This window comes from Pholcus phalangioides, unplaced genomic scaffold (genome assembly GCF_987345545.1).
Source record: "Pholcus phalangioides strain wild (caught in Gottingen) unplaced genomic scaffold, Ppha-v1.0 ptg000027l_1, whole genome shotgun sequence".
Lineage (NCBI taxonomy): Eukaryota > Metazoa > Arthropoda > Arachnida > Araneae > Pholcidae > Pholcus > Pholcus phalangioides.
Window position 1 is genome coordinate 2518614 of NW_028301617.1, and position 25005 is coordinate 2543618.

A 25005-nucleotide genomic window follows, 5' to 3' on the forward strand; every position below is an offset into this window, starting at 1 on the left:
TTTTCTGTTTTTTTGGCCGTCCCGACTTTTCGGCAAAAGTGTCCCGGTTTTTCCCGTATTTTACACGAAGCCTAGTTGAATTTTTATTGTTTATTGAAGTCAAAGATTGACATTATCTTTCAACTCATAAATTATTTTATGATAATTACATCTATATATGAGAATACTAATCTCCCACATTTGCCTTGGTGAACGTTTTTTTTTTCGTGGAATTCATTTTAATCCACTGCAATTTGCAGTAATGCATCATTTCCCGCCATTGTGATTTATCCGTAATTTTAACAATATTTGGCAACTTTGTGTGGTTTTGGCGTCGTTTTTGGCGATGTCCCGTATTTTCCCGTATTTGGAATCCCAATGTCCCGTATTTCTCTCGAGGAAATATGGTCAGCCTACTCCTACGGAATTATAAAATTGGAGCTAAGCAACACCACCTATAGATGGTGTTGAGCTAAGGGGCCCCCAAAATTGTTAAAACGCCTCTGGATCCGCTATTATTTTCGCACCGGGCAACGCGTCTGGTAAGAGCGGTCCTGGGCCCTGCTATTACAAATGGAATTTATTTTGGTTGCAAAATTGGCACATACAGTTTTTCTCAGATGGAACATCCCAACACCGTTCTGTATTTGGTTTCTGTTTTTGTCTTCAATGTTCCGTTTCCTAACTCCCACATTCACCTTAAAAAGAATATGGTCAATCCATGATTGGTATCATTTTCATGACGTCATGCAAAAAGTCTCGCGAGAATGAGCTCAAGTTAATATTCTCTGGTCAAAGCCGCTCGTATTTGACAAAAAAATGGTCGAATGTTTTTGTTTATTTGTTGTAAGCGTTGAAATCTTGAAATTATCGTTATTAGATTTGTTTCGTTTGTCCAAACATTTAATGAAATAATGCGAGTCATTTTTAGTGAAATTTTAAAGTAAAAATTGTTGGAAAATTTATTTTAGGGTAACAATAACAAATGGATTGTTTGAAATTTTTAAATATCTGATCAATGTAATCAATCAATCTCAACCTTAAAATGCTATTAGAAGCAATCGTTTTATGTGAGTTGTTATTAAAATATAAGTCGATTTTTGTTGAATAAGTGAAAGATAAGCTTTATTTCATCTATGTAGATTGATTTAAAAAAAACAATAATAATTGATCTATCGCTATAGCCCACAAAGGCTAGGCTCTAAATACCTATGGGTAGATCTGATAGTTATTTTTTTATTGCCTAAACTTGGAAAATGAAGGGATTATAATGATTTTCTAGTTAGATTAATACTAGTTAAAAGGCCTAGCGGGGGTTTCTATTCAAGGATATGAGGGGCATGTCTAGCGATCCATAGTTTCATTAAATATAGGCTCCCATAAGTGTTACAAATCTCAGTTTTGGAATCTGTATAACATTTGTGTGTGTGTGGATTAACATAGAATTTGATGCAGTGAAAATCACTTATTCTGATACCCCTATAAAATTATAATTGCTTTTATTACAATGTTACTCTCAACACACTTCCCGTAGTGTTTATACAGGGTGAGATTCATAATTCCCTTCGAGGTTTCAGAATGCTATAGCGGGAAAAGTATGATGAGTGGAGGGGAGCCTTCCCCTCAGAGCAGAATCAATCCAAGTTTATTTACAGACCTTACAGGTGCTCAATGTGTGAACCCTTACTCACATGGCATACATCAATTTGATAATCCAGTTCTTGCCATACTCTCCCCAATGTATTACAATCCACAGTATAGACAGCACATGTGATCCGTCCATGCAGTTCTGCTGAATCATGTGGAGAAAGGGGGGAGGGTGCAAACACAAGATCTGTGACATAGCCCAGTGGTCTTCAATCATTTTCTAGTCAGGAGCACTTCCTGTACCCATCATCAAAAAAAGAGCACCCTCACAGCAAGTTCGACATACGGATGCATGAGATCATGATGTTTCCAATCCTTGAATGTAGCTGGCACAAGGTGTTTAATTAGAACGTTGATCAACTACTCACAAGCACAAAATTGGAAACGATCAGTGAGCACTTCAAGGGATTCAAGGAGCACTGTGGTGTTGCAAGCAATGGGTCAAAGATGCCTGATATAGCCCTACAAGAAAAAGTCGTGTGGTGTTAGGCCTGGTGAGCAGAAGAGGAACATCATCTTTGGAAGCTTGTCCAATCCAATGGATATGTTCCAGAGACATCTGTTATTTCTGAAAAGCACATGTTTTCAACATGCTTAGTTTTTTTATAAATGTTGCAAAACGTGTAAAATCTCTTTCTCTTATTATTAGGTAATCATAAGAAAGGTTTGATCAAAAGTTGAGTGGGGGGGGGGGGGAGTGAAAAATAACCAAATTTTTCTTGGTTGCAATATCAAGCTGCAGTAGTGTTTCATCTGAAATTTTTGTCTTTTGAGAATGCAACTTGTGCACTCTAATAAAACAGACAAATTCGAAATCTGTTGTCCCCATATAATTGACAAGAAAACAAAAGTGAAAAAATACAACTAAAGAAATAAGTCTGCAGTTGATGAAAAAATTGTTCGAAGTATCAGTGCTTGTCCACGTTGAAAATGATCTACCAAAATAGATGGAACATGTTGCGATTATTAAGTATTAATATAAATTTAAGTGCTGAAACAGGTCTTGCAGGATTTGCCTATCTCTTAACATGGTTGAATTTAAATTAATTTTTTTTATCATGAATTTTTAACAAACTTAATTACTGACTACATTTCATTTATTAGCAGGTGAAGAAATTTGCTCAAGAATTTTTTTGAATTTTTTGGTTGACATTGTTTTTTTTTTTATTTTTTGTCAAGGTTGGCAAAAACCCAGGTTTTTTTTCAGGGTTTGGGGGGGGGGGTTCTTCTTTGGGTTTATGATACTGGAGCATGAGGAAAGCAAGTTATATATGCTGTAACAGACATAACTATAATAGACCTAGTAATATATGGTAAACATTTATGTAATTAGTATATCAGTGGTGTCTCATTACAGAAAATTCTGGGGGGGGGGGGGTGCAAAATGATTTTGCATCTTATTATATGTTTATAAAATGGGTTTTTCCCTCTAATCCCCCCCCCTTCCCCCATAATATAAATTGCATTAAATACATAGATTTATTAATGTATCTCTTTAGATAGTGTATGACAATGCAATAACACCATTATAAAAAGTAAAATAGTTGCAAGTAAGTGTAGTTTTAAGGTGTAATTTATATCGGATTTTTTCGGGTTGGGCAAAATCGGACCCATTCTGTGAAAATGACCCTTATACAGTATATACAGATAGTTTATCATGCAGTGAAATTGCAGCAGACATTGATATGAACACTTCTTACAAACTACTGTGGATGGGGTGTCATGAGTAAGAGCACCACTGGGGGGGGGGGGGGTCACATTCCTAGAGGCATGCCATAATGTGAAGATAGGCACTTGGTATCCAGTAGTGATGGATAGTGGAGACAACTTCAACAGTGTTAGCTTAGCAATAGAAGACAGTTACACATCAGCCAGGCAACATCTGCCAGCACTGTTCATTGACAATTGCTGCAACAAGGACTTGTAGTTTGGTGTCCATTTCAGGAACTTACATTGACATTTTGCCATCGATGTCAGGGACTGCAATGGTATGAACACTGGAGACATTGGAACTCTGAATTTGTGCAAATTATCTTCTCTGCCGAGTTTGGGTACCAGGGTTTAAACTACTGTCACATTTTTTGCAAAATGTGCAAAAGAAAATCTTAGAATGCGAAAGCAGTAGCAGCTACTTTTGCAAAAATGCATATAGGAGGTACAAAATGAGTAGACACATCCAACCATCAATCATTAGCTTGTAGCATTTTGCAAAAGCTCCCCCCCCCCCCCAATTTTGAATTTTTGCTAAAGGAATTTTTTATCTAGCTTATACCCTGTTGGGTACACTTTATATACCCATCACAACCAGACTTTTCAGCGGTATCTAGAAGGTATCATTATTACAAAGCATCATAGTTTGAGGGTCCAGTGGGAAATGTATATTACTTTTTGTAGCAGTGAAATCTGTTTATAAAGTTGACATTCGTCATGGAACCGTTACAATGACTGGCACAATAAGTCCTGAATGTTTTCATATGACAACTATATTGTATCTTTTCCTTTTTGATATTATGACCACACTCACCCAGTATAATATTCATTCTCGGCAGGATAATGAGAGCCATTATAATGAGCATTGCATGTATTGTTATAATGTTCTTCCTCTCCCAATAGAAATCTAAAATACTTTACATGTTCATTCCTTTTTTAAAATTAGGTGTAAGTCATGTGGAATAAAAGACACCAGAAAGGTGGTTTACCAAACCGGAACTTTCGTTCATCAAACCCTGCAGGGAATTGTAATTCTCCTGTGCCCGGAGATGGCCGATTGCAACCACCTCTTTCTTTGCCGAGCAGTATATGGGAATCCACAGATGCCATAACATCTCTTGTATCACCTTCATCGCCTTCTGCACTTAAAGATGCATGGGCCACGCAACAGAATCAGTCGGGGAAGCCTTTATCTTCCCGGGCTCTTCCCGGTGGAGCTTCGCATCCTGCTCATTCTGAATGGACTTCACAGAAAGGTAATGCTCGTGTTGGGCCATCTGTCACAGATCGCTGTGAAAATGTCCCTACCCCATCCACTCACAGGCATAATAAACAATCACAGATGGCATCTCCACTAGAGACTTGGGACTCTTCACCACACCAAAAGAATTCCTGGAACTTGAAATCGATTGTGGATCCAAATCACCAGCTAGAGACTTTACCATCATCGAAGAAATTACTTCAGAGCAATAGACGACCTCCTCTCATCGGAAGTCCCCCTATTGGTAACTGGAATTCCAACAATGACCACCATGGCACTTCATGGTCATCATCAAGTGGAATGCCTTCTCATAGACCTGGTGATGCTTGGAATACAGCTATGTCTAATAATATGCAAAACTCGCCTGATGCATCATTTCCATCTCAAAGGACATCAGACATGTACAGTGATAATCCATGGCCATCTGCTTCTGGCGTATCACCGCAAAATACAAATTCATGGTCATTTAACAGAAATAAATCATCTCAGCAATCTGTTTCTATGAACCAAAATTGGTCAGCAGATGCCGCCGCCTCCCCCGATCGCCGTGGCACCATTTGGCCTTCAAAATCTGAAGAAAATTTACATCAGTCATCGCAATCACCTCTGTTTAATGTCGGTTATTCTTGCTCTCCGCAGAAAACAAAACCACCCAATATTGAAACTTTTAGTGACGTGGACGCACGAGAATCTAATGAAGATATTTTACAGCAAGGTGCCCATAGAACTGGTGGTATGTACTTGGCGGGAAGAGATCCTTCATCGAGGAATGAATCCAACTTATTTGCCAACACTGATGTAGCTGGTACGTCAGGGGATCAAAAAGTGACATCTAATTTTTTTGACCCAGCTGGCAATAAGTTACCTGTGTCTTTCTGTGATGATGCATGGTCTTCATCTAGCCCTAACTGCCCAATTACCTGTGTTTCATGGCCAAGTTCACAGTCAGCTCCAGTCTTGACCACATCTCGTTCCAGTCATATCGCTGCTCAGCACTCCCCAATTGGAGCGCCACCTTCAAAGTTTGCCAGTGGCTGGCAGTCTCAACAAGTTAAACCTGCAGTAGATGACTGCATATGGAATCAAGATAAAGACCTCAGGTATATGTCTGGTGACGCATGGCCAGAGCCAACGAATTCCATTTCTGGAAGTGGAGCCCAGCCTGCACAGGAATTCGCTACTTCTTTTGGTTCTGTCCGTGATTCACCAAGATCAAAGACCAAGGAATTGGGTTCTGATGACACCTCGCTTGATAGCAGCGTCCAAGACTGGCGGACAGAAAGCGTCAAGAGAAATTTATTCTCTCACAGGGCCAGTGACCCTCCGCAGAGAGTTTGTAATACTGGCAGGGAAAATTTATTTCCGGTGGCTGAAACTTCATTGTCACTTGAGCCAAATGTGTCTTGCCGGGAGGACCCAAGCAAATCCATCCCATTCCTCAGTGATGTGCATCCAGCGTTGACTGAAGAGAACCATATTCGTGATACTGTTACTGACGAGGTAAGGCATAGTAGATATGCATGATTTTTGATTATTGTTATTTTCATTCAGACTTGAAAAAAATCCCTAAAAATACACTATATTTCCAAAAGTCTGTGCCCTTTTCGTAGTTTAAACATTTTCTTGAATTTCTAAAAAAATACTGGGCAAATCATTCTTGAATTTCTAAAAAAATACTGGGCAAATCATTCTTGAATTTCAGCCAGGTAAACACTATGCCCGTGCTCGCTATTTCAAGTGGAAAATTAGTTACGAGTGCATTTGGGGGGCTGACAAAAAATTAAAAAAGAAAAGGTTTTTCATTAGCCCTGTATGATTAAAAAAAAAAGAATTCAAATGATTTGTAACTTTCACAAAATGTTGTACTGACTTTGGGTAACACTTGTGTGTTTTTTTTTTGTGAGAATATCATGTATATGCATGAAGATATAAATGTTTTCAAAGTAAATTCTATTCTATTAAAATTCTAATTCTCGTTGCCTGTTTTTGCTTATAACCAGGGTTATAAATATTGCAATTTTTTGATATATATCCAATATTTTCAGTAGAATAATCCATATATTGTTGATTATGAGCATTTTCAAGCTTGATGTAAAGTAATAGTTAGAACATATCCCTCACACAACCTAAAACCATTCATCTAATATTTTAAAATAATGTTTTTAACATAACTTTTCACATTCAACTTCAAAATCGTGGTACAATATTTTCAATAGAATTGTCAAACTGTTGTAGATTATATTTTCACAAATGGCATAAACTATAAAATTTAGAACATTTCCAACGTGACATCAAGATTTACATTTGATAATTATTAATATTTTAAATCCTTTTTCACACTTTGCTGGAGAAGCAGGTTTTGCAAATATGATATTTTGAAAATATCTATACTTTCTCTGGGCAGAAAATATCACTTGATTCTCGACTAAAAATAGCAAACCATTCTCTATTGAAAATATCAGCCCATCCTCAATGGATAATGTCAGCCTAATTTTGGCAAATCATTCTTAACTGAAAACATGGGACTAAAATATCAGTCCATTCTTTACTGAAAATATCAAACCATTTTCAACTGAAAATATCAAACCATTTTCAACTGAAAATATCAAACCATTTTCAACTGAAAATATCAAACCATTTTCAACTGAAAATATCAAACCATTTTCAACTGAAAATATCAAACCATTTTCAACTGAAAATATCAAACCATTTTCAACTGAAAATATCAAACAATTCCCAACTGAAAATATCAAACAATTCCCAACAGAAAATATCACATCATTCCCAACAGGAAATATCATTTTCAACTGAAAATACCACCCTTCTCAACTGAAAATATCACATGATTCTCAACTGAAAATATCACATGATTCTCAACTGAAAATATCACATGATTCTCAACTGAAAATATCACATGATTCTCAACTGAAAATATCACATGATTCTCAACTGAAAATATCACATGATTCTCAACTGAAAATATCACATGATTCTCAACTGAAAATATCACATGATTCTCAACTGAAAATATCACATGATTCTCAACTGAAAATATCAAACCATTCTCAGCTGAAAATATCAAACCATTCTCAGCTGAAAATATCAAACCATTCTCAGCTGAAAATATCAAACTATTCTCAACTGAAAATGCCACCTTTCTCATTTGAAAATAATCACATCATTCCCAACAGAAAATACCACCCTTCTCAACTAAGAATATCACATGATTCTCTATTGAAAATATTGCATTCTCAACAGAAAATACCACTCTTCTCAATTGAAAATATTATCCCTCTCAATTGAAAATATTATCCCTCTCAATTGAAAATATTATCCCTCTCAATTGAAAATATTATCCCTCTCAATTGAAAATATCGCATGATCCTCAACTGAAAATATCACATCATCCTCAACAGAAAATACCACCCTTATCAATTGAAAACATCACCTCATTCTCAACAGAAAATACCACCCTTATCAATTGAAAACATCACCTCATTCTCAACAGAAAATACCACCCTTATCAATTGAAAACATCACATCATTATCAACAGAAAATACCACCCTTATCAATTGAAAACATCATTCTCAACAGAAAATATCTCATTATTCTCAACAGAAAATATCACATCATTTTCAACTAAAAATATCACATCATTTTCAACTAAAAATATCACATCATTTTCAACTAAAAATATCACATCATTTTCAACTAAAAATATCACATCATTTTCAACTAAAAATATCACATCATTTTCAACTAAAAATATCACATCATTCTCAATGGAAAATACCACCCTTCTCAACTGAAAATATCGCATGATTCTCGATTGAAAATATCGCATGATTCTCGATTGAAAATATCGCATGATTCTCGATTGAAAATATCGCATGATTCTCGATTGAAAATATCGCATGATTCTCGATTGAAAATATCGCATGATTCTCGATTGAAAATATCGCATAATTCTCAACTGAAAAAATAACCATTCTCAATTGAAAATATCACATTCTCAACAGAAAATACCACCCTTCTCAACTGAAAACATTATCTCATTCTTGACTGGAGATACAAATACAAATATACAAATACAAATACAACGCCACAACAGGCAAAATGCCCAACGAGGTGGCTGATAAAAAGATGCCCATAAAAATATGGTTGTCATATGTTTCAAAAATACAGCAACCCAATTAAAAATGCAATTAACACAAATTACAAACAATATATACACATGATAAAATATTATACAATGCCCATATAGAATACTTATGGTTGTCTTATTCTAAGAATGGATAGCTTCTCGATTTACCCCAACATGTTTATCGTATTTCTTTTTAAACGTGTCAATTGTGTTACAATTTACTACCTCCAGGGGTAAGCTATTCCATTTATTAACAACCCTATTGGAGAAAAATTCCCTGCGACACCATAACCTTGCATTGTCCCTCACCAATCGATACTGGTGTCCCCTTGTAAAAGCAGTCGATTGGCGGTGTACTAAAAGTTCATGGTCCATCCTATCCATCCCATTGAAAATTTTGAACACTTCGATCATATCTCCTCGACACCTGCGTTCATCCAATGTAAACATATTCAAAAAATGAAGTCTCTCTTCATAACTCAAGCCCCGTGTGCCAATAAGGACACGCGTAGCTCTTCTCTGCACCCCTTCAACCAAGTCTATGTCCCTCTGTAGGTATGGTCTCCAAAACCTTACAGCATACTCCAGTCCAGGACGAACTAAGCCTCGAAAAAGCGGAAGAATGACTTTAGGAGAACGCGAAGAGACCTTTTTGAAAATGAGACCAAGCATTCTATTCGCTTTTTTGACAACCGCTGAACAATGTTCAGAAAACTTAAGTCGCTCGTCAATGAGAATTCCCAAATCGGTGACTCTAGTTGCATCCGGGATAGTGACACCGTTCAACTCGTAAGAGAACCGTGGGTTGTTCGAACCAAAATGAGCGACCATGCACTTATCTACGCTAAACGTCATGCTCCATTCATTTGCCCATGCTGCAATCTTGTTTAAGTTGGTCTGGAGCAACTCCCTATCGCTTTCATTCCCGATTACCCCCATTAGCTTCACATCATCTGCGAATTTGCTAGTAATTCCATCGATACCCTGATCGAGTTTATCGATAAAAAGTGAAAAAAGTATGGGGCCAAGGACACTTCCCTGAGGAACTCCACTTGTGACGTCTGTCCAACCAGAGAATTCCCCGTTCACCATAACTCGTTGCGACCTATCTCTTAACCACGATTCTATCCAATTCAGCAAGTTGCCCCCTATTCCAATCTCGTGTAAACGCTTCAAGAGTTTGCCATGTTGGACCCGATCGAATGCCTTCTGGAAATCAAGGTAAACAACGTCGACATTTTTGCTCTTACCCAAAGCCTTAGTCACGTAAGATACCTATTTCGACCATTTAGAAGTCAATTTTGAATTGTTTATTTATTTACAGATGAACAAATTTATGATTAAAGAATTTGTTTACCCATGAAAATATCAAATCTTATTTGACTGAAATTATCGAAAATATCACATTGTGATATTTTGAAAATAAATATTGGATGTACAGTAGCCTCGCTTATCTGACATAAACGGGAAGTCAGAACATCAGATAAGCAAAAATGTCGGATAATAGAGAGGTGGTAAGAAAAATCCTATCAAACGTCAAACTATGTTAAAATTTTACACATTATGAACCTAATAATCATGTTTTACAATAAAACAGAAAAGATTCACTGATTACAGAAAATTAACAGTTACAGAATATTCTGAAGTTAAATACAGTATACTTAAAAAGTTCATTCCTGTGATGATTTAAAGAAATTTTTGATTGTAGTCTGCTTTCCTGACGAGTGCCTTTTCTTCGCTGCCAAGTCTTGCCCTCTTTAAAGCATTGCTATGTTGATTCTCCTGTAGCTGCTTCTTGTTGCTCAATGTATTTAATTGCAGTTTCTAGAGCCTAGTCATTGTATGAAATTCGGAGAGCCTCAACAGTTGGTGCGTGATATTTCTCTTCAATTTCATTGCCATCACAATTGACAATGGCGATAATTTCTTCATCAGTTGTTTCGTACTGATCACCATAGTCATAGTGTGGACAGGGGTGCCGCTGTATAGTCGGGGTAGCTAATTAGCTGCGGTCGAGTTGGGAGCAACAAAAAATAAACTATGCTCACACTCACAACTTGAGGTCCTTGTTGCCAATTGATTCGTTTTTGTATTGTTTTTTTTTTGCGGTTGGACATAGGATAATATAGAATGTGGGATAAGGTCGGATAAATGAGACTCTACTGTGTATCAATGAACCCTGCTTATAACATGCAGAGTTTTCAACAAATTTTTATGAAATTTACATTAAAATTTGAACTACACATGAGACACCCTGTGTAGGAATTTGGATGATGCTTGTGTCAACAACCATCCTTTATAGAAATATGAACTATTCTTAATGGTATCTTACTCTGTGTGCCAAAAATGAGAAAAACCTTTTGCTAGTTTGTGGTCAACTGAACTAATGTGTCCAGATTGCTTAAGTGACTCGAACTGTGTCATGCATCACTCAAGTGTTCTGTAAGTATGCAGCGGATTATATTTAAGTAATCTGGGAATATGCCACGGGTAACTAGTGATGTTGAACCACACTGGGAGACACTTAAGTGTTCTAAAACTGCGCCACATGGCACTCAAGGGATCTCTAAATATGCCATGGATCACTTAAGTGTTCTGGAAATGTCACAGGTCACTTAAATGCTCTGGAATTTGCAGCAGGTCACTTAAACAATCTGTAAATGTGGCACTTGATGCATTTTTCAAAACTGTGTTTGAGGGTGCAGCAGGGTTTAAGCTACGATTGCATTTTTCATGAAATGCAAAAGAAAATCTTAGAATGTGAAAGAAGTGGTAGCCACTTTCACAAAAATGCGTACAGGAGGTAGGCCTACGGAACGAGTAGACATCCAACCATCAATCATTACATTAGCATTGTAGCATTTTGCTAAAGCTTTTCTCTCCATTTTCGCATTTTTGCAAAATTAATTTTTTACATAGCTTAAACCCTGGAGTGCAGGCCACATTAGATAACCTCCAGGTCCACATTTGGTGCTCTGGCCAAGGGTTTACTATATATGGTTTAGAGGGTGGGTTTCCATGAATTTCTTGAAATTTTGAGTTCATAGCCTTCAAATAGCATTGAAATTAACAGAAATTGATTATAATAACATGTAAAGGTATTTGCTTTCAAAATTTTAAATTAAAATAAAATTTTCATAAAAAAAATAAATTTGTGATCGCTGGAGTTGGAGCATGAGGCAATGCAAAAATATTATTGCATTGAAAGTTGTCATAAGGGTTTTAAGATATCTCAGTCTTTATTGATGATCCCAAGGAAACTGAGTTTTTGTTGTCTCTTTAAATGTTGCTTTATTGTTTTTATTATCTTATGCTTTGGTTTGGAAACTTTCACATTTATCACACAAGTAAGCACTGTTGTGTTTACTTGTGTTTGAGTCAGTATTGGTTGTTTAAAAATATCAAAGACTTCCTGTTTTCTTTAATTTTTTTCTACTTTTTTGCTTTTTTTCTTGCTAGGTGCCTTTGTCAAGCAAGCATGCTGTAAATGATTCCTCCTGGGACCAACCCCCTGCAACAGATGCTGGTCTCAAAGATATGTGTTCAGGTAAATAATTGTTATTTTAATCTCCAAGAATGTTTTGCATTGCTCTGCATTGAGCATCTCTGTGGATTAAAAATGTTTCTGTAGCAAAAAAAGTCCCATAACAGTTTTTTTCCACACAGAAGAGTTTCTTCCGTTTCTTTCTCTTAAAATTCTTCCCAAAGTTCTGAAGCAGCATGGATGGCTTTGAGATATACATATGTTCTGCTTTGGGGATTGTAATTAAATTCTTTTGGCATTTTTTATGAATGAATGGTCTTGTCAAATAGCTGATATCTCGGTTAACGAAGATAACCCATTCCAGAATCATGTCTGTCAGCCACAATCTTTAAGCCAAAACACAATTTACCAAAGGCTTGTATGGAAAATCATTCAATTCATTGCAGGTACTGCCGGAAATGTCGTTTTTTTTAAACACCATTAAGGAAAAACTGACCGAAGACTAAAATGAACAGCTTCAAAATTAAATAAATGAGAATCTACAGGAAGATGAGAGTTGCTGAAGGTTCTTTTATTTTCCTATATGTACACAACCAACAGCTTTAGTCTACTACTCGACTGGGTTGTGTCAACGCCAGCTTTAGTAGGCTAAAGCTAGCGTTGATACAACCCATTCGAGTTTGTAGATCTCTCTAACCATTTGTGATTTGGTCAGCTTATTTCTGTGTCTTACAAGCAGATGAAAAGATAAGCTTCTACAATGTCCAGACTGTTCAGTTTGAAGCTAAGAGTCTTGCACTGAAAGAACGTGCTCTGAAAACATAGGCTTCTTTTTTTTTAAATACATATCCTATTAGCTGAATCTTTCATTTTACATAAAATTTTTCAAAAACTTTCAGTAAGAGAAGTAGAGGTGCACATCTGGAAAAAGATTCCACAACAAACATGAATTAATGAAGCTCAAAAACAGTAATTATAATGGTGATTGGCACAAAAATTCAGCTCACAGCATGGCTGTGTTAGGTTAACATGTGCATCCATATCAATAAAACTTTTCATTAGCGGAGTCCGTATTTATTTGCTCAGGCAGAAAAATCATGGAAAAAATCTTTGTTAGCCAAAAAATTTGTAAGGGAGGCATTTGTTAGTTGAGGTATCACTGTATCTCAAATATATTATAGTTTTTCATATTATTATTTATCATGTTTTTTTTTCCATCATGTTGATATCAAGTCTCTTTTTCTGGTTTTCTATGATATTTTAAATTTGAATATTTTTATGTAGGCATTCCTGGCTTGTCTCCACCAACCCATTCTGAGCATGATTCTTCTGATCATTCAGTGAAAAGCCATAAGTAAGTTAATTAAGACATTCAATTTGTTCTATCTTTATTGAATTTCATCTGTCAATTTTAACCAACTATAACTAACTGTCATTAAGATTTCTCGTTCAAAGTATTTTCCCACTTAAAATATTTTTTTTTATGATGGTTTCTTGAAAAATGTTATAAACAGGATCCACTGTACTTTGTGCAATAAAAAAGTTTGGCTGAAATTTACCACCATAAGAAAATTTTATATGCTTGGTGTCCCTCTCACTGGGATACATTTGGAGCATTAATACTAGGCAAGGGCAAAAAGTTTCAAGTTCACTTTATCAACGCTCAGAGTATAAAAAAACCATAAGTTTTCCAAAAAATCTGATTTTTTTTATTTAAATTAACTGACTGCTTATTAATTGAAACAAATCTTGTTAATCATTAAGAATCATATTTTCATATCACCGAACTGCTGTTTCCTTCTAATCTCTCAAATTTAGTTCATCATTAATTGATAAACTACAAACAAACTGCAATCAAGAAATATGAACACCAAAAATCTGTATTTATGTAACGTGAAAAGTTATTGAGCCTGAATTAACTTCATGGATTAATATTTTTCTTGTACAGAAAGCACTTTTATTCATGCCCCCCCCCCCATTATTGAAGTTACATAGTATCACACATTTGGTGCAGGTATCTCAATTTACTTGATGTACAACCAAACGGCCACTCATCATCAACTAAGTAAAAAATGAATTCTGTTGACAAGATTGTTTCTTGCACAATGGGTGGATGTGTTTCCGACTTGCATGATGTTGCTTAATAGCTTGTACATTTTTATTCTTTCACAGATTTAATGAGTTTTGGTAAAGAAAAACGAGCAAACTCAAAATTTTAATACAAAAGGTAAAGTCGAAAACCCAACGATATATATATATATATTGTATGCATCAAAGAGAAAATTAACAAGACCAGATTTCAATGAAAATTTTCAAAAGTTAGAGTATCGCGCCACAAAAGGCTGCTTTATACACATAAGTCGAAATTAAATATTATGAAAAGGCGAAAGATGAGAAGTTATTGAAAAATTGTAAAAAGGAAAAATATGGATCAATGAGGAGGTCGTTCTCAAGGAGAACCCCCCCCCCCCCCACATTGCTCCAAACTGCAAAAATGTTTCTAATGATGGTAAGCCTAATAGCCATAAAATTATCATCAGTTCCCCCGACATTTTTGCGATAAACAAGCTTTGCTGTTTGACTTCCAAAGCTTGTTTATGGCAAAAATGTCAGGGGAACTGATGGTAATTTTATGCCTATTAGGCTTACCATCATTAGAAACATTTTTGCAGTTTGGAGCAATGTGGGGGGGGGGGTTCCCCCATGGTCCCCACATCCTGAAGCAGGGCCCCTAGGCTGGAATCTTTTACGGGCCCCCCAACCAGACTTTCACGGAGCCCCCTTTATGATGAATTTATAGCGTGAAAAAACAAAAAAATGGTTAAAATCCTCACGGGCCCCACTCACTGTATTAGTGATTAGATTCAAGTCTATATTTGCTCACAAAGATCTATACTTCTTTTAATCACAAACTTTACCACATATCAATAACATGCACATCATACCAGGTTACTTTTACTTTATGTAAAGAAAGAACAAAATATAAATTTTTTGATTTAAATCAACGATTTTTTTTAAAAATCAGGCGATTTAAATCATGATTAAAATTATGATTTAAATCGGCTTACCTGTGTCCACGCTTATTTTTGATTAAAAACTAGAATGGCAATTTGCAGTCATTGTGATAGGCTTAAACAATGTATCCTACATCTTTCTTTGGATGTTAAAGCATCTTACAAATAACACTTATTTGGTTGATTACTACTAAATCACACATGCACCTCGTCCATATTCCTCTGTGGAACTTCTAATGAATTGGTACATGTTGGAATGTGTGTACGTGTTGTGAACCTAATGGACAGTTTTGTTTCTGTGTAATGTTTGTTATTTGTAGTGCTGCCATCTGTCATCAATTTTTTAACTATGAGGGAAGTGTAATGATTGAATAACTACTCACTTGATTACATGCAAACTCTACTCTTCGGTTTCGCTACAGCAAAATGAGCTTTGGTGGCACTTGCTGTTTACATTTAAATTTTGCAATGGAGGGAGGGGTACCCCTATAACATAGGAGTAGATGCAAAAAAGGTGGAGGCAGGGGGGAACCTATGCCCCCCCCCCCAACCAATCAAAAATTAAAAATGGATTTGTCACAGAAGTAGAGTTGTAACTTCACATGAGATGAATGTCAATAAGATTTGAGTTCCTACAGAAAGTACCATTTAGAATACCGATTTTTAATATTTGCGCTGTAGTTTATTTATTATTAAATTATATTTTATAAGCCTTTAGTTCATCAATTTGTTTTTAATAATTATTTTTTAAACTTTTTCAGAAGTGAAGTGCTTCCCAGTGCTGGTACTTTCGATTTTTCCAGTGTGCTAAACGATACTAAAGTACTTAGTAACATCCTGTCTGTTGCAAAAAGTTTAAAGATTTCAAAGAGTGTTGATTCATCATCAATAGAGAAGGAAGAAAATGCAGGAAATAAATCATTTGAACCGCTTCCAATGCCACCACGAATTCCACTCTTGATGGAACCATCGCCAGAAGAAACATTGAAATTAGATAATGCATCTGAGAATTCTGACCCTAACCAGAAATTGAATCTTCCAGAATCGAATAAGACTTTCAGCTCACCGTCTGAGCTATCTCCTTCTAAGACCAAACTTGGCAGCTTTAATTTCCATAATAGCGCCAAGAATGTGCCTTGTCTTAATCCACCGTTATCAGGTGGAGATCCTCTCAAGGTTTTCTCCAGCGATCAACAAGAAAGCAAGGGGAAGAGCAAAGGTGATAGAACGTTTTGTGCCAAAGTCAAAAAAGAGGAATCTCCAGATAAGCGGCCAGCTGACTCAATGCCATCAACAGTGGACAGCAAAATACCAAAACTTGGGAAAACCAATGAGTGTAGTGAATTGTCACAAAGGACGTTTCCAGGTGCTGATACCAGTGCTGCTGCTTATGAAACTGGTCGTTCAGACCAGGAATCAAGTTTTGTATCAAATGTCAAGGAAGAGTGTATGATAGGTGTTCGTGAAGCAAATAGTTTTACGAGGGACAAGAGGATAAATGAGATGAAATCTGAGTCAGGACCTGAAGAAAAGATGTTTCCTGTCAAGCAAGAACACATTGGACCATCATTGTGTTCTTCAGAACCTTCCGCAGATGACAGAAATCATAACGACTGTGATGCAATATCAGAACCAGATGTTGATTTGCATGCCGCTCTGTTCGATTCACTGGTTAGTATCAGCATTACAGCCCCCCAATTGACAAAAATGTCTACAAGTAAAGTTTATGCCTTTCTCTATACTATGCCTAAAGAAATTTCCATGTGACAATTAGATGAAAATTTGTTTAGATATCAGTAACTGGAATTCTTGATTTTTGTTGCTTTCGGAGTGCTAACAATCGAAATGTCTCGCAAGATTTCAGGTTCAAAAAGATGCAGAAATTGAGGGTTTCACTCACTGATGCCTCAGCTAATTCTAATCTAAATATCACAAGGTAATATTTCTGTAGCTCGATGAAAGGAGGCACTAAGTTTACTAATCAACATTATTACTTCACAATGGTGTTATTATCACATATAACTGAACTACCCTCTTTTTGCTGATATTCTTTCATACTTTACTTCAGTTGTAAAATCCTTCTTCCAAAATAACATGAATACATTTAGAATGTACTGAAATACTGAAAAATACTTAGGGTTGACCAGGGTAAGTGTGGCACAACGAAATTGACATTTGACTTTGAGGCAATGCTGTGGGTAAACTAATAAAGCTGTGAAACATTTTTTTTATTACTTTGTCCATAAGTGTAATTGACAAATAATTTTTAACTCAATTCGTGACAGATGTGCCATAGTTTTAACAGAAAAATTCTTTTTGAAAAGCCCATCGTTATGCCACACTTACCCCTTGAATTGGGGCAAGTGTGGTTTCAAAAAGGGGTAAGTGTGGCGCCAACAATTTTTTTTGCTATTTTTATAAACACCAGAGATGCTGTAAAAGAGAGGATGAATAGATACTTTTTTCTCCACTAGAATTTTTTTTTTTTTTGTACCTCAAATGATAAGGGGCTGTTCAAGTATTATGTCAGCAAATTTTTAGCCACTTTTTTGACCCCCCCCCCCCCTCCCGCAATATTTTGTCAGCTCTGTCCCCTACGTCCTAACGCATATCGGTAGGATCAAAGATGTTTGCTGAGGGAAAGCTCATGGTCCTCCCCCTCCCCATATGATCAAAAATTTATTTTTTAATGCAAAAATATTTGAAGAAAATAATTTTGAAAGGAAATACCTTTCCATGTTGTTATAATCAATTTCTGTTAATTTAAATGCTATTTGAAGGCTAAGAACTCAAAATTTCTTTTTAAGAAATTCATTGTGTCTCACTCTCTAAGCCATATATGGTGAACCCTTGGCCAGAAGACCAAATGTGGACCTGGGGGTTATCTGATGTGGCCTGCACCCTCAAACCTAATTTTTAAAAATGAAGTGCCACATTTACAGATTGTTTAAGTGACCTGTGGCAAAGTTCCAGAGCATTTAAGTGACCCAGAACACATTTCCAGAACACTTAAGTGATCCATTGCACATTTAGAGATCCCTTTAGTGATGTGTGGTACAGTTTTAGAACACTTCAGTGTCCCCCAGTGTGGTTCAACATCACTAAAGTTACCCGTGGCACATTCCCAGATTACCTAAGTGATCCGAGGCATAATGACGGATCACTTGAGTGATGCGTGGCACAGTTCCAGAGAACTTAAGTAGCATTCCCAGATCACCTGAAGGATCTGCATAAGATTTAGAGATCACTAAAGTGGCTCTGTAGGGGACTTATCAATAGGAAGAATGTTATTTCATGTGCCCACAAAGTATCGAAAGATTTCTTTCGTTTTTGGTCTCCCACACTGAGTTAGATGCCATTAAGAATATTTCATGTTTTTATAAAGGGTGGTCAATGACGTAAGCATCATCCAAACCCCCACTGTCCCCCTCTTGTCATCAAAAGTCAACAAATCTGAGACCCCCATTGATGCTGATGTAATACTTGAATGACCCCTAAATTGTCTCTCAAACATTGAATACAAAGTATATTACACACAAAAGTCTTGAAAGAAGCATTTAAAAAATTTACTACCACAAACAAACGCTTTTTTTTCAAAGTAATACAGAGATGAACACATTATACAAAAAAATGAGACATATTCCGAAGAAGACAAATTAAGGTATTTTGTAGACACACACTCATGTTAGATACAAATTTCAAAGTGCTGTGAATTCTAGTGAATGTTTTTGTCATTGATTTCTGTAAAATGGGCCAGTATGCGCTCAAATGGATTAAAGGAAATGTATGAGTCATCAAGTAGGACTACTTTTTTTTAAATCAAACATTCCATCACTTTTACTTCATTTTCATAATCTGCTCTTTCCAAGACAAATCAAACATGCCGATTTGGTGTTCAATTTTTTTTAATTCCCATAAAACACGTGACAACAAATATATATTCTTTTAAGTGTTCAAATTTGCTGGCACGTGACTTTCAACCCCAGGAATTACTACTTGCTGTAGTAATTTGATTTCTCGCAATACAGTGGAATAATCAGACATAAAATCATTGTATTGATGAACCTGAATTAAAAACTAACATCTAATGGGTGAAGAAAAGGGCATTTGAAAGAAATATGTGGAAAAGTTGCTTCTCAGAATAATTACATTTGAGGAGATAGCAGTTTCAACCAATTCAATAGGTGGTATGCTCTACATTTATATCATAGATAAGAAAATTTGTATGAGCTTCAGATACAAAGTCATGAATCAGAACTCAGTCACAATCATCCACAACAATTTTCTTTTGCTTAACTTGTATGTGGAAATTTGTTTGCCGAACATGGAATCTCACTCATAGATATATCCTCCTTTATATCCATTAAATGCAGTTAACACAAGTAGTGGATTGAAAATCAATTCCATGTGAAAGTTTATACAAATGGGTTGAAGAAAAATTGATATTTACTTACAGTTTTCACAGGTGCCACACTTCCCCTGGTTGAGGTGCCAAACTTACCCCATCATATATTTTTATATGGGGTAAGTATGGCACCCCAGCTTATTTTATTACTAATAATTAAAAAATGAAACTGATTATACTATATAGTATGTAAACAAAATCATACTGAGAGTGTTTTCATAAAAATTTAGTGTAATTATTTTTTTTATTGCAGAAAATATTAGAATTTGAATAAACAAACTCTGAATTTGAATTTTAAGTTCCTTGGTACATTCGATGCTCGTTAGAAAGACTCCATGTATAGCGACCATTCCATTACAATGACCAGTAGGATAAGTCCCAAATGTTTCTGTATAACGAATAACCTATGCGTTTTTCCTTTCTATGTAACGGTCTTCCATTATAACGAGCATTGACTGTAGTATTATTTTGGTGTGACAAAAATAAATATGTTTGATTGTGTGCCGATTTCTTATAAAATGTCTAGAGATCACACGTATACACAGAACTTACTATAAAGTAAAATATGTTTGATACCGAGCTACAAGATTATTTTTAAAAAATTGAAGCCTGTGCTGCCACACTTACCCCGGTTGACCCTGCAAAGAAATATTAACACCCCAAAAAACAAAAAGTTATTCTGAATGAATTGAAATTTTGTAATAGTCTTTCACTTTCTACCATATATACTGCACAAGAAGATGTAAGAAATTTGCAAAAATGTCCCAGCAACCTGACCTTTTATCTCAGATATCCCCTTTCAATGACATGTTAGGTTTAGTTTTGAGTCGAAATAACTTGGTTAGTTTTGCTGTTGAAGTACAAAATTTTAGTGAATTTTTTGATCTGCTAGTGTCTATGCGATATTGTGGAGCCTTGATTATCCAACATCATTGGGACAATCAAAATTTCTGGATAACTGAACATATATACACACATTATAATTTTGTTGAAGTTTTAAATTTCAAAGCTGACATAGATGTGATATAGCTGATACATGATGACAAGATGCAGAATTTTAATGCAAAATTTTGAGGCAATAAATTTAGCTGAATATGAAAATTTTCAAAGTTAAAAATCATCAAAGAGCCAGTGCCTGGACTCTTCATTGGGGAGGAGGAGGGAAGGGTTGGTAAACCCTGATGTTGGCCGAAAGCAAAATGTTTCTGAATGCTGTCCAGGGGCCAGCTCTACCTCATCTGCTGCTTGGATGCAAAACCTCATGTGCCCTCCCCCCCCCCCAAGACGACCCTGGTGGGAGGCTGAAAGGACTTTAGCCAAGAAGAATCTGGGATAAACCTGATTTTTTACCTGTCCGAAACCACACAACATTTTTCAGTATACAAAATGTGCTTGACCATTCTTCCCAGTTTTAAAGAAACTGCCCTGTTTTGTGTCAAATTATTTCACAATTCTTAATTATGACATAACTTTTTCCACGTTACAGCTCTTATTGATGAGCCATCATATTTCCTTTCTTTTTGGGATTGAATTTTTTAATTAATTTAATTTTTTTAAATAGAGTTGAACCTTGCTATTGCCGAAATACCAAGGTTTCAAGGGTGGAAACTAAGGGAATGCGAAAGGTGTTCTGGGCCCTGGACAAGTGAGAACCCAAATTCTTTCTTTGTCTTTATTTGATCACTCCTGCAAAATTTCTGAGTGGGGCCCTATAGCTCAGTGTGGCAAATATGAGGAATGAGTGGTCAAGAAAATTAGTAGAATGGGAGAAGGATGGCAAAATTTGTACATCCCACAGGGTGTGAAACTACGATTCCGCTTCAGCAGGGAGTGAGAAGACTAGGCCAGTGAGTGACACAGCTATTTACGGGGGGGGGGGCAATCAGGTTATAGCGTACAGCAGCTAATTGAAGGAACTAGGGGGAAATTAGACAATTTTTTTCTTATCAGACTAGAAGGGCAGCAAAATTTGTGTGGTCCACAGATGGCAAAACAAAAAAATCTGCCTCAGTGGGGGCAAAACCAAAATGTACACTTGCCCCATGTGACAGCATCCATTCCTGTTTCTGAACAAAAGCTTAGGCTGCTGCCCTTTAAAACCTATCACCCGGGTGCTTTCTTAAAGACCAGTATCACCCAAACTAATAGTAATTATGATCAAATAAGTACTCAACAGACATGATAATAAGGCTACTTCAAAATTTCGTTAGTGCTGGACAAACACCCGAAATGGGCATTGAGTGGATGAACGGCAACAATAAAATTCTGCATCTCGGAGTGGAATTTTCGCAGAGTCATTTGAATTCAAAAATTAGAGAAAAAGTTTAAAAATAACAGCATAAAGGATTGCCCGTTAGTTTATGCTGTTCTATCTCAACTTTTCTCCAATTTTTGAATTAAAATATTTAAGTGAATAATTGCACTTCGAAACGTGAATTGTTTTTTTTTTTTTGCCTCAGGAGAGACAGGGTGTACACTTTGTAGTTGGATTTCTAGGGACAGGATTGTTCTCATATGAAAAGTAAATTTGCATATTTTAATAACTACACAACCCCTGCAACATTAATTACGTATATGAGTTTTCACGTTACTTAGATACTTCTCTAATTTGAAGTATGGCTCTAGTATCAACATTTTACAAGTAAAATGTGACAAGGGGAATTATGGAATCGCCCTGTATAATATGGGTGTGAGGGAAAAAACAAATGAAATGCAAACCTATTTCTAGAAAATTCGATTTTGAACTTCAGTGGTAAGTTTTATGACAACTAACCTTTGTTGTTTTTGTGTGCGCGCGTGTGCACCTCCAATATATATTTTTTTCCGGGCAATTTTTTTTTCTGTTGTGGATACTCATCACTCTGCCATGTGAGGAAAAAATTTTAATTATAAACCGATAATAATTACACTAGTCAACAATATATAACTTTTTTTTTTCTGTATCTGCTTAGCAAATAGGTGTGTTTACCTAATTGTAGGGTGCTGAATTCAGTAAAGGAAATCGACCTTTCTTTATCACGTTGCAGTTCTAAGATACACAACAGCAATACAAAAGTACAATATTGGCTAATATTCACTAGTTTTAAATAAATAAAAAACTCAGAGTTTTGCTGTTTTTCAGTTAACATTTCTGTGAAAGCACGTAAATTAATGATATATTTCAAAAGTTTAAGGTGCATTTGATTTGGAAAAATTAGATGAGACCGATGATGCACTTCTCAACGGGAAAATCAGTCTCCCTGATTAAAAACCAACAGTAATACCCTATCATTGAAAGATCACAATGTCTGTGATAACAATGCTTTCACAGCGAGAATGCCTCTGATAACAATGCTTCCACAGCGAGAATGCCTTGGTAAAAGTGCGTTCACGTTCATCACCTAAAGCAGTGATTCCCAACATGGGCGTCAATGTCCCCAGGGGGCGATGGAATGTTCTGAGGGGTGGTAGAAGCTACGGGTATAACATAGGATCCTATGGGTTAGATTGCGATGGGAGTAAAAAATTTCTGAAGAAGGGGGCGATGGGGGCAAAAAGGTTGGAAAACTGACCTAAAGTGTTCTAAATAAATCAGAGTAAAAGGGGGGGGGGGAGAGAGAGAGAGAGAGAATTTTCAGTGGCATCTTGAATCCCATGTTCTTGATGTTGTCTAACAAATCATTCACTATTGAAACATGGTTAACGTCCTTTCTTTAAAGAAAGTCTGAGATGATCATTTTGAAAGCGGACTAAGCAGCTAATTCATGATTTCCCAGCTTGGTATCGAAAGTTGGATCTTTTAACAATTTTCTGATTTGATGTCCAACAGATGTGCCTTTTCTGCATTCCCTCACTGAACTGAATTTGAAAATTTTTTCGTTCAAATGATTATGAAACTGACCTTTATCAACATCTTTTATGAAATTCGCAAGTAGGCCCAACTTCATATAAAGTGAAGGTAAAATGTTACTTTTCTCAACCAGTGGAGTATTTTTTACATTATCCTTCCCAATGACATATGATTTTCTTTGGGCCACTCCTTGGCTTTTGGTGTCTGCTGTCCCATAGACAGGGAAAGAAAGCAACAATATTTTGTGAATCCACCCTGTAAACATGTAAAAAAAGCAGTATCCATCACAAAACATCTACGTTCATGACCTTCATAATTGATTGCCATCCGGTAGCAGAGCCATGCCTTCATATGCTCCTCTTATGTCCACTGCGTAAGCTGAAAGTCATTACCATTACACAACAATACTGCTTTTACTTGAATCAATAGTCGCCCCTCCTGTGGGTTATATTGAACACCCATTTCTGTCGAAACACACATATTGAATTCTGAATTTCAAAATGTGTGGAAAAACAGCCACTTCTTGATTTGAAACTTCAAATCTTTGTTCCTTCAGCAGATGGTTTGGTTTTTTCAACCTAGAACTCAAAAATTCAGCTTGCTGCTTAGAAAGCTTTAAATCCAAAAACGAAATCATGAAATCATTTCAAGTCCTTCTGTTCTATGAAGTTAGGTGATGTATCATATTATCAGATCATACTTTTCTGAAGATAGTATGTCTTCTGATTCACTCTCCTCTGACATTGGTGATTCAGTGCTTTCCAAATTACAGACTCTCTTTGTAATATGTGTGATTACAAATAGTTTAGGGTAGTCACAGATTTAATTTTGTAAATGTATTCCATCATGAAACCTGTACACAAGCAACCCAAAAACCTTCCAAAAAATATTCAAAATATAATTTACATGAAAACGTTACGTGTTGGCACATTTTTAATAGCAGATTCGGATTCTACACCCAAAAATATATAAGAATTAGTGTATCACATGCCAGATATAAAATGCCTAGTTTTACCGATCAATGATAATTTGAAATCTGATATTATATGTTCTGCTATTATTTCTTTTAAAGGCGCAGTTGCAAATTCAAGACGATGAAGATGCTGAAACAGTTCTTCAAGTTATATCCACACTGACAGAGCTTTATCTGAAGTACAAACTCCGTTCTGTGCCGGACAGCGAACTGCAGGTATGTGGTTTAATCTAAGATTTAAAGGCATGTGCGGCTTTATGTCGTTGTGTATATCTTTGCTTTCATATGTTATGCACCGAAATTTGATAAATGGTTGCTCAGGGCCATACATATCTAGCAATATAACACATTCAGAAATCCAAATCCTCATAAAAAATGATAATAAGAAAGAGGAAAATGTAATTGTGCCCATTGCTGTTCATAAAATTTCAATTCAATTGACTTAGATGACTAAAGGAGATTCACGAAGGTGAGTACTCTTTTGCATTTTTATCATGTTTTTGCATTTATTCAAAATGGAATTTTTTGCTGAAAATAATCTAAATTCTCATATTTACA

General features: G+C 36.0%; 1 protein-coding gene across 7 annotated transcripts in view; it reads left to right on the plus strand.

Annotated features, from left to right (window-relative positions):
• Positions 1-783: 783 nt before the first annotated feature.
• The window catches only part of LOC149068056 (uncharacterized), a 51535-nt gene continuing 27313 nt past the window's right edge, over positions 784-25005 (plus strand). Inside the window, exons 1-6 of one of the 7 annotated variants that reach the window (XM_089251499.1) lie at positions 784-1049; positions 4283-6097; positions 12202-12289; positions 13511-13580; positions 16002-16911; positions 24547-24663. In XM_089251499.1, the coding sequence (XP_089107625.1) occupies positions 4292-6097; positions 12202-12289; positions 13511-13580; positions 16002-16911; positions 24547-24663 (2991 nt within the window). In that variant the 5' untranslated portion in view covers positions 784-1049; positions 4283-4291. Of the gene's footprint in view, positions 1050-4282; positions 6098-12201; positions 12290-13510; positions 13581-16001; positions 17789-24546; positions 24664-25005 lie in introns of those variants that run through there. The other 6 variants (XM_089251498.1, XM_089251500.1, XM_089251497.1 and 3 more) reach the window with 6 other exon arrangements.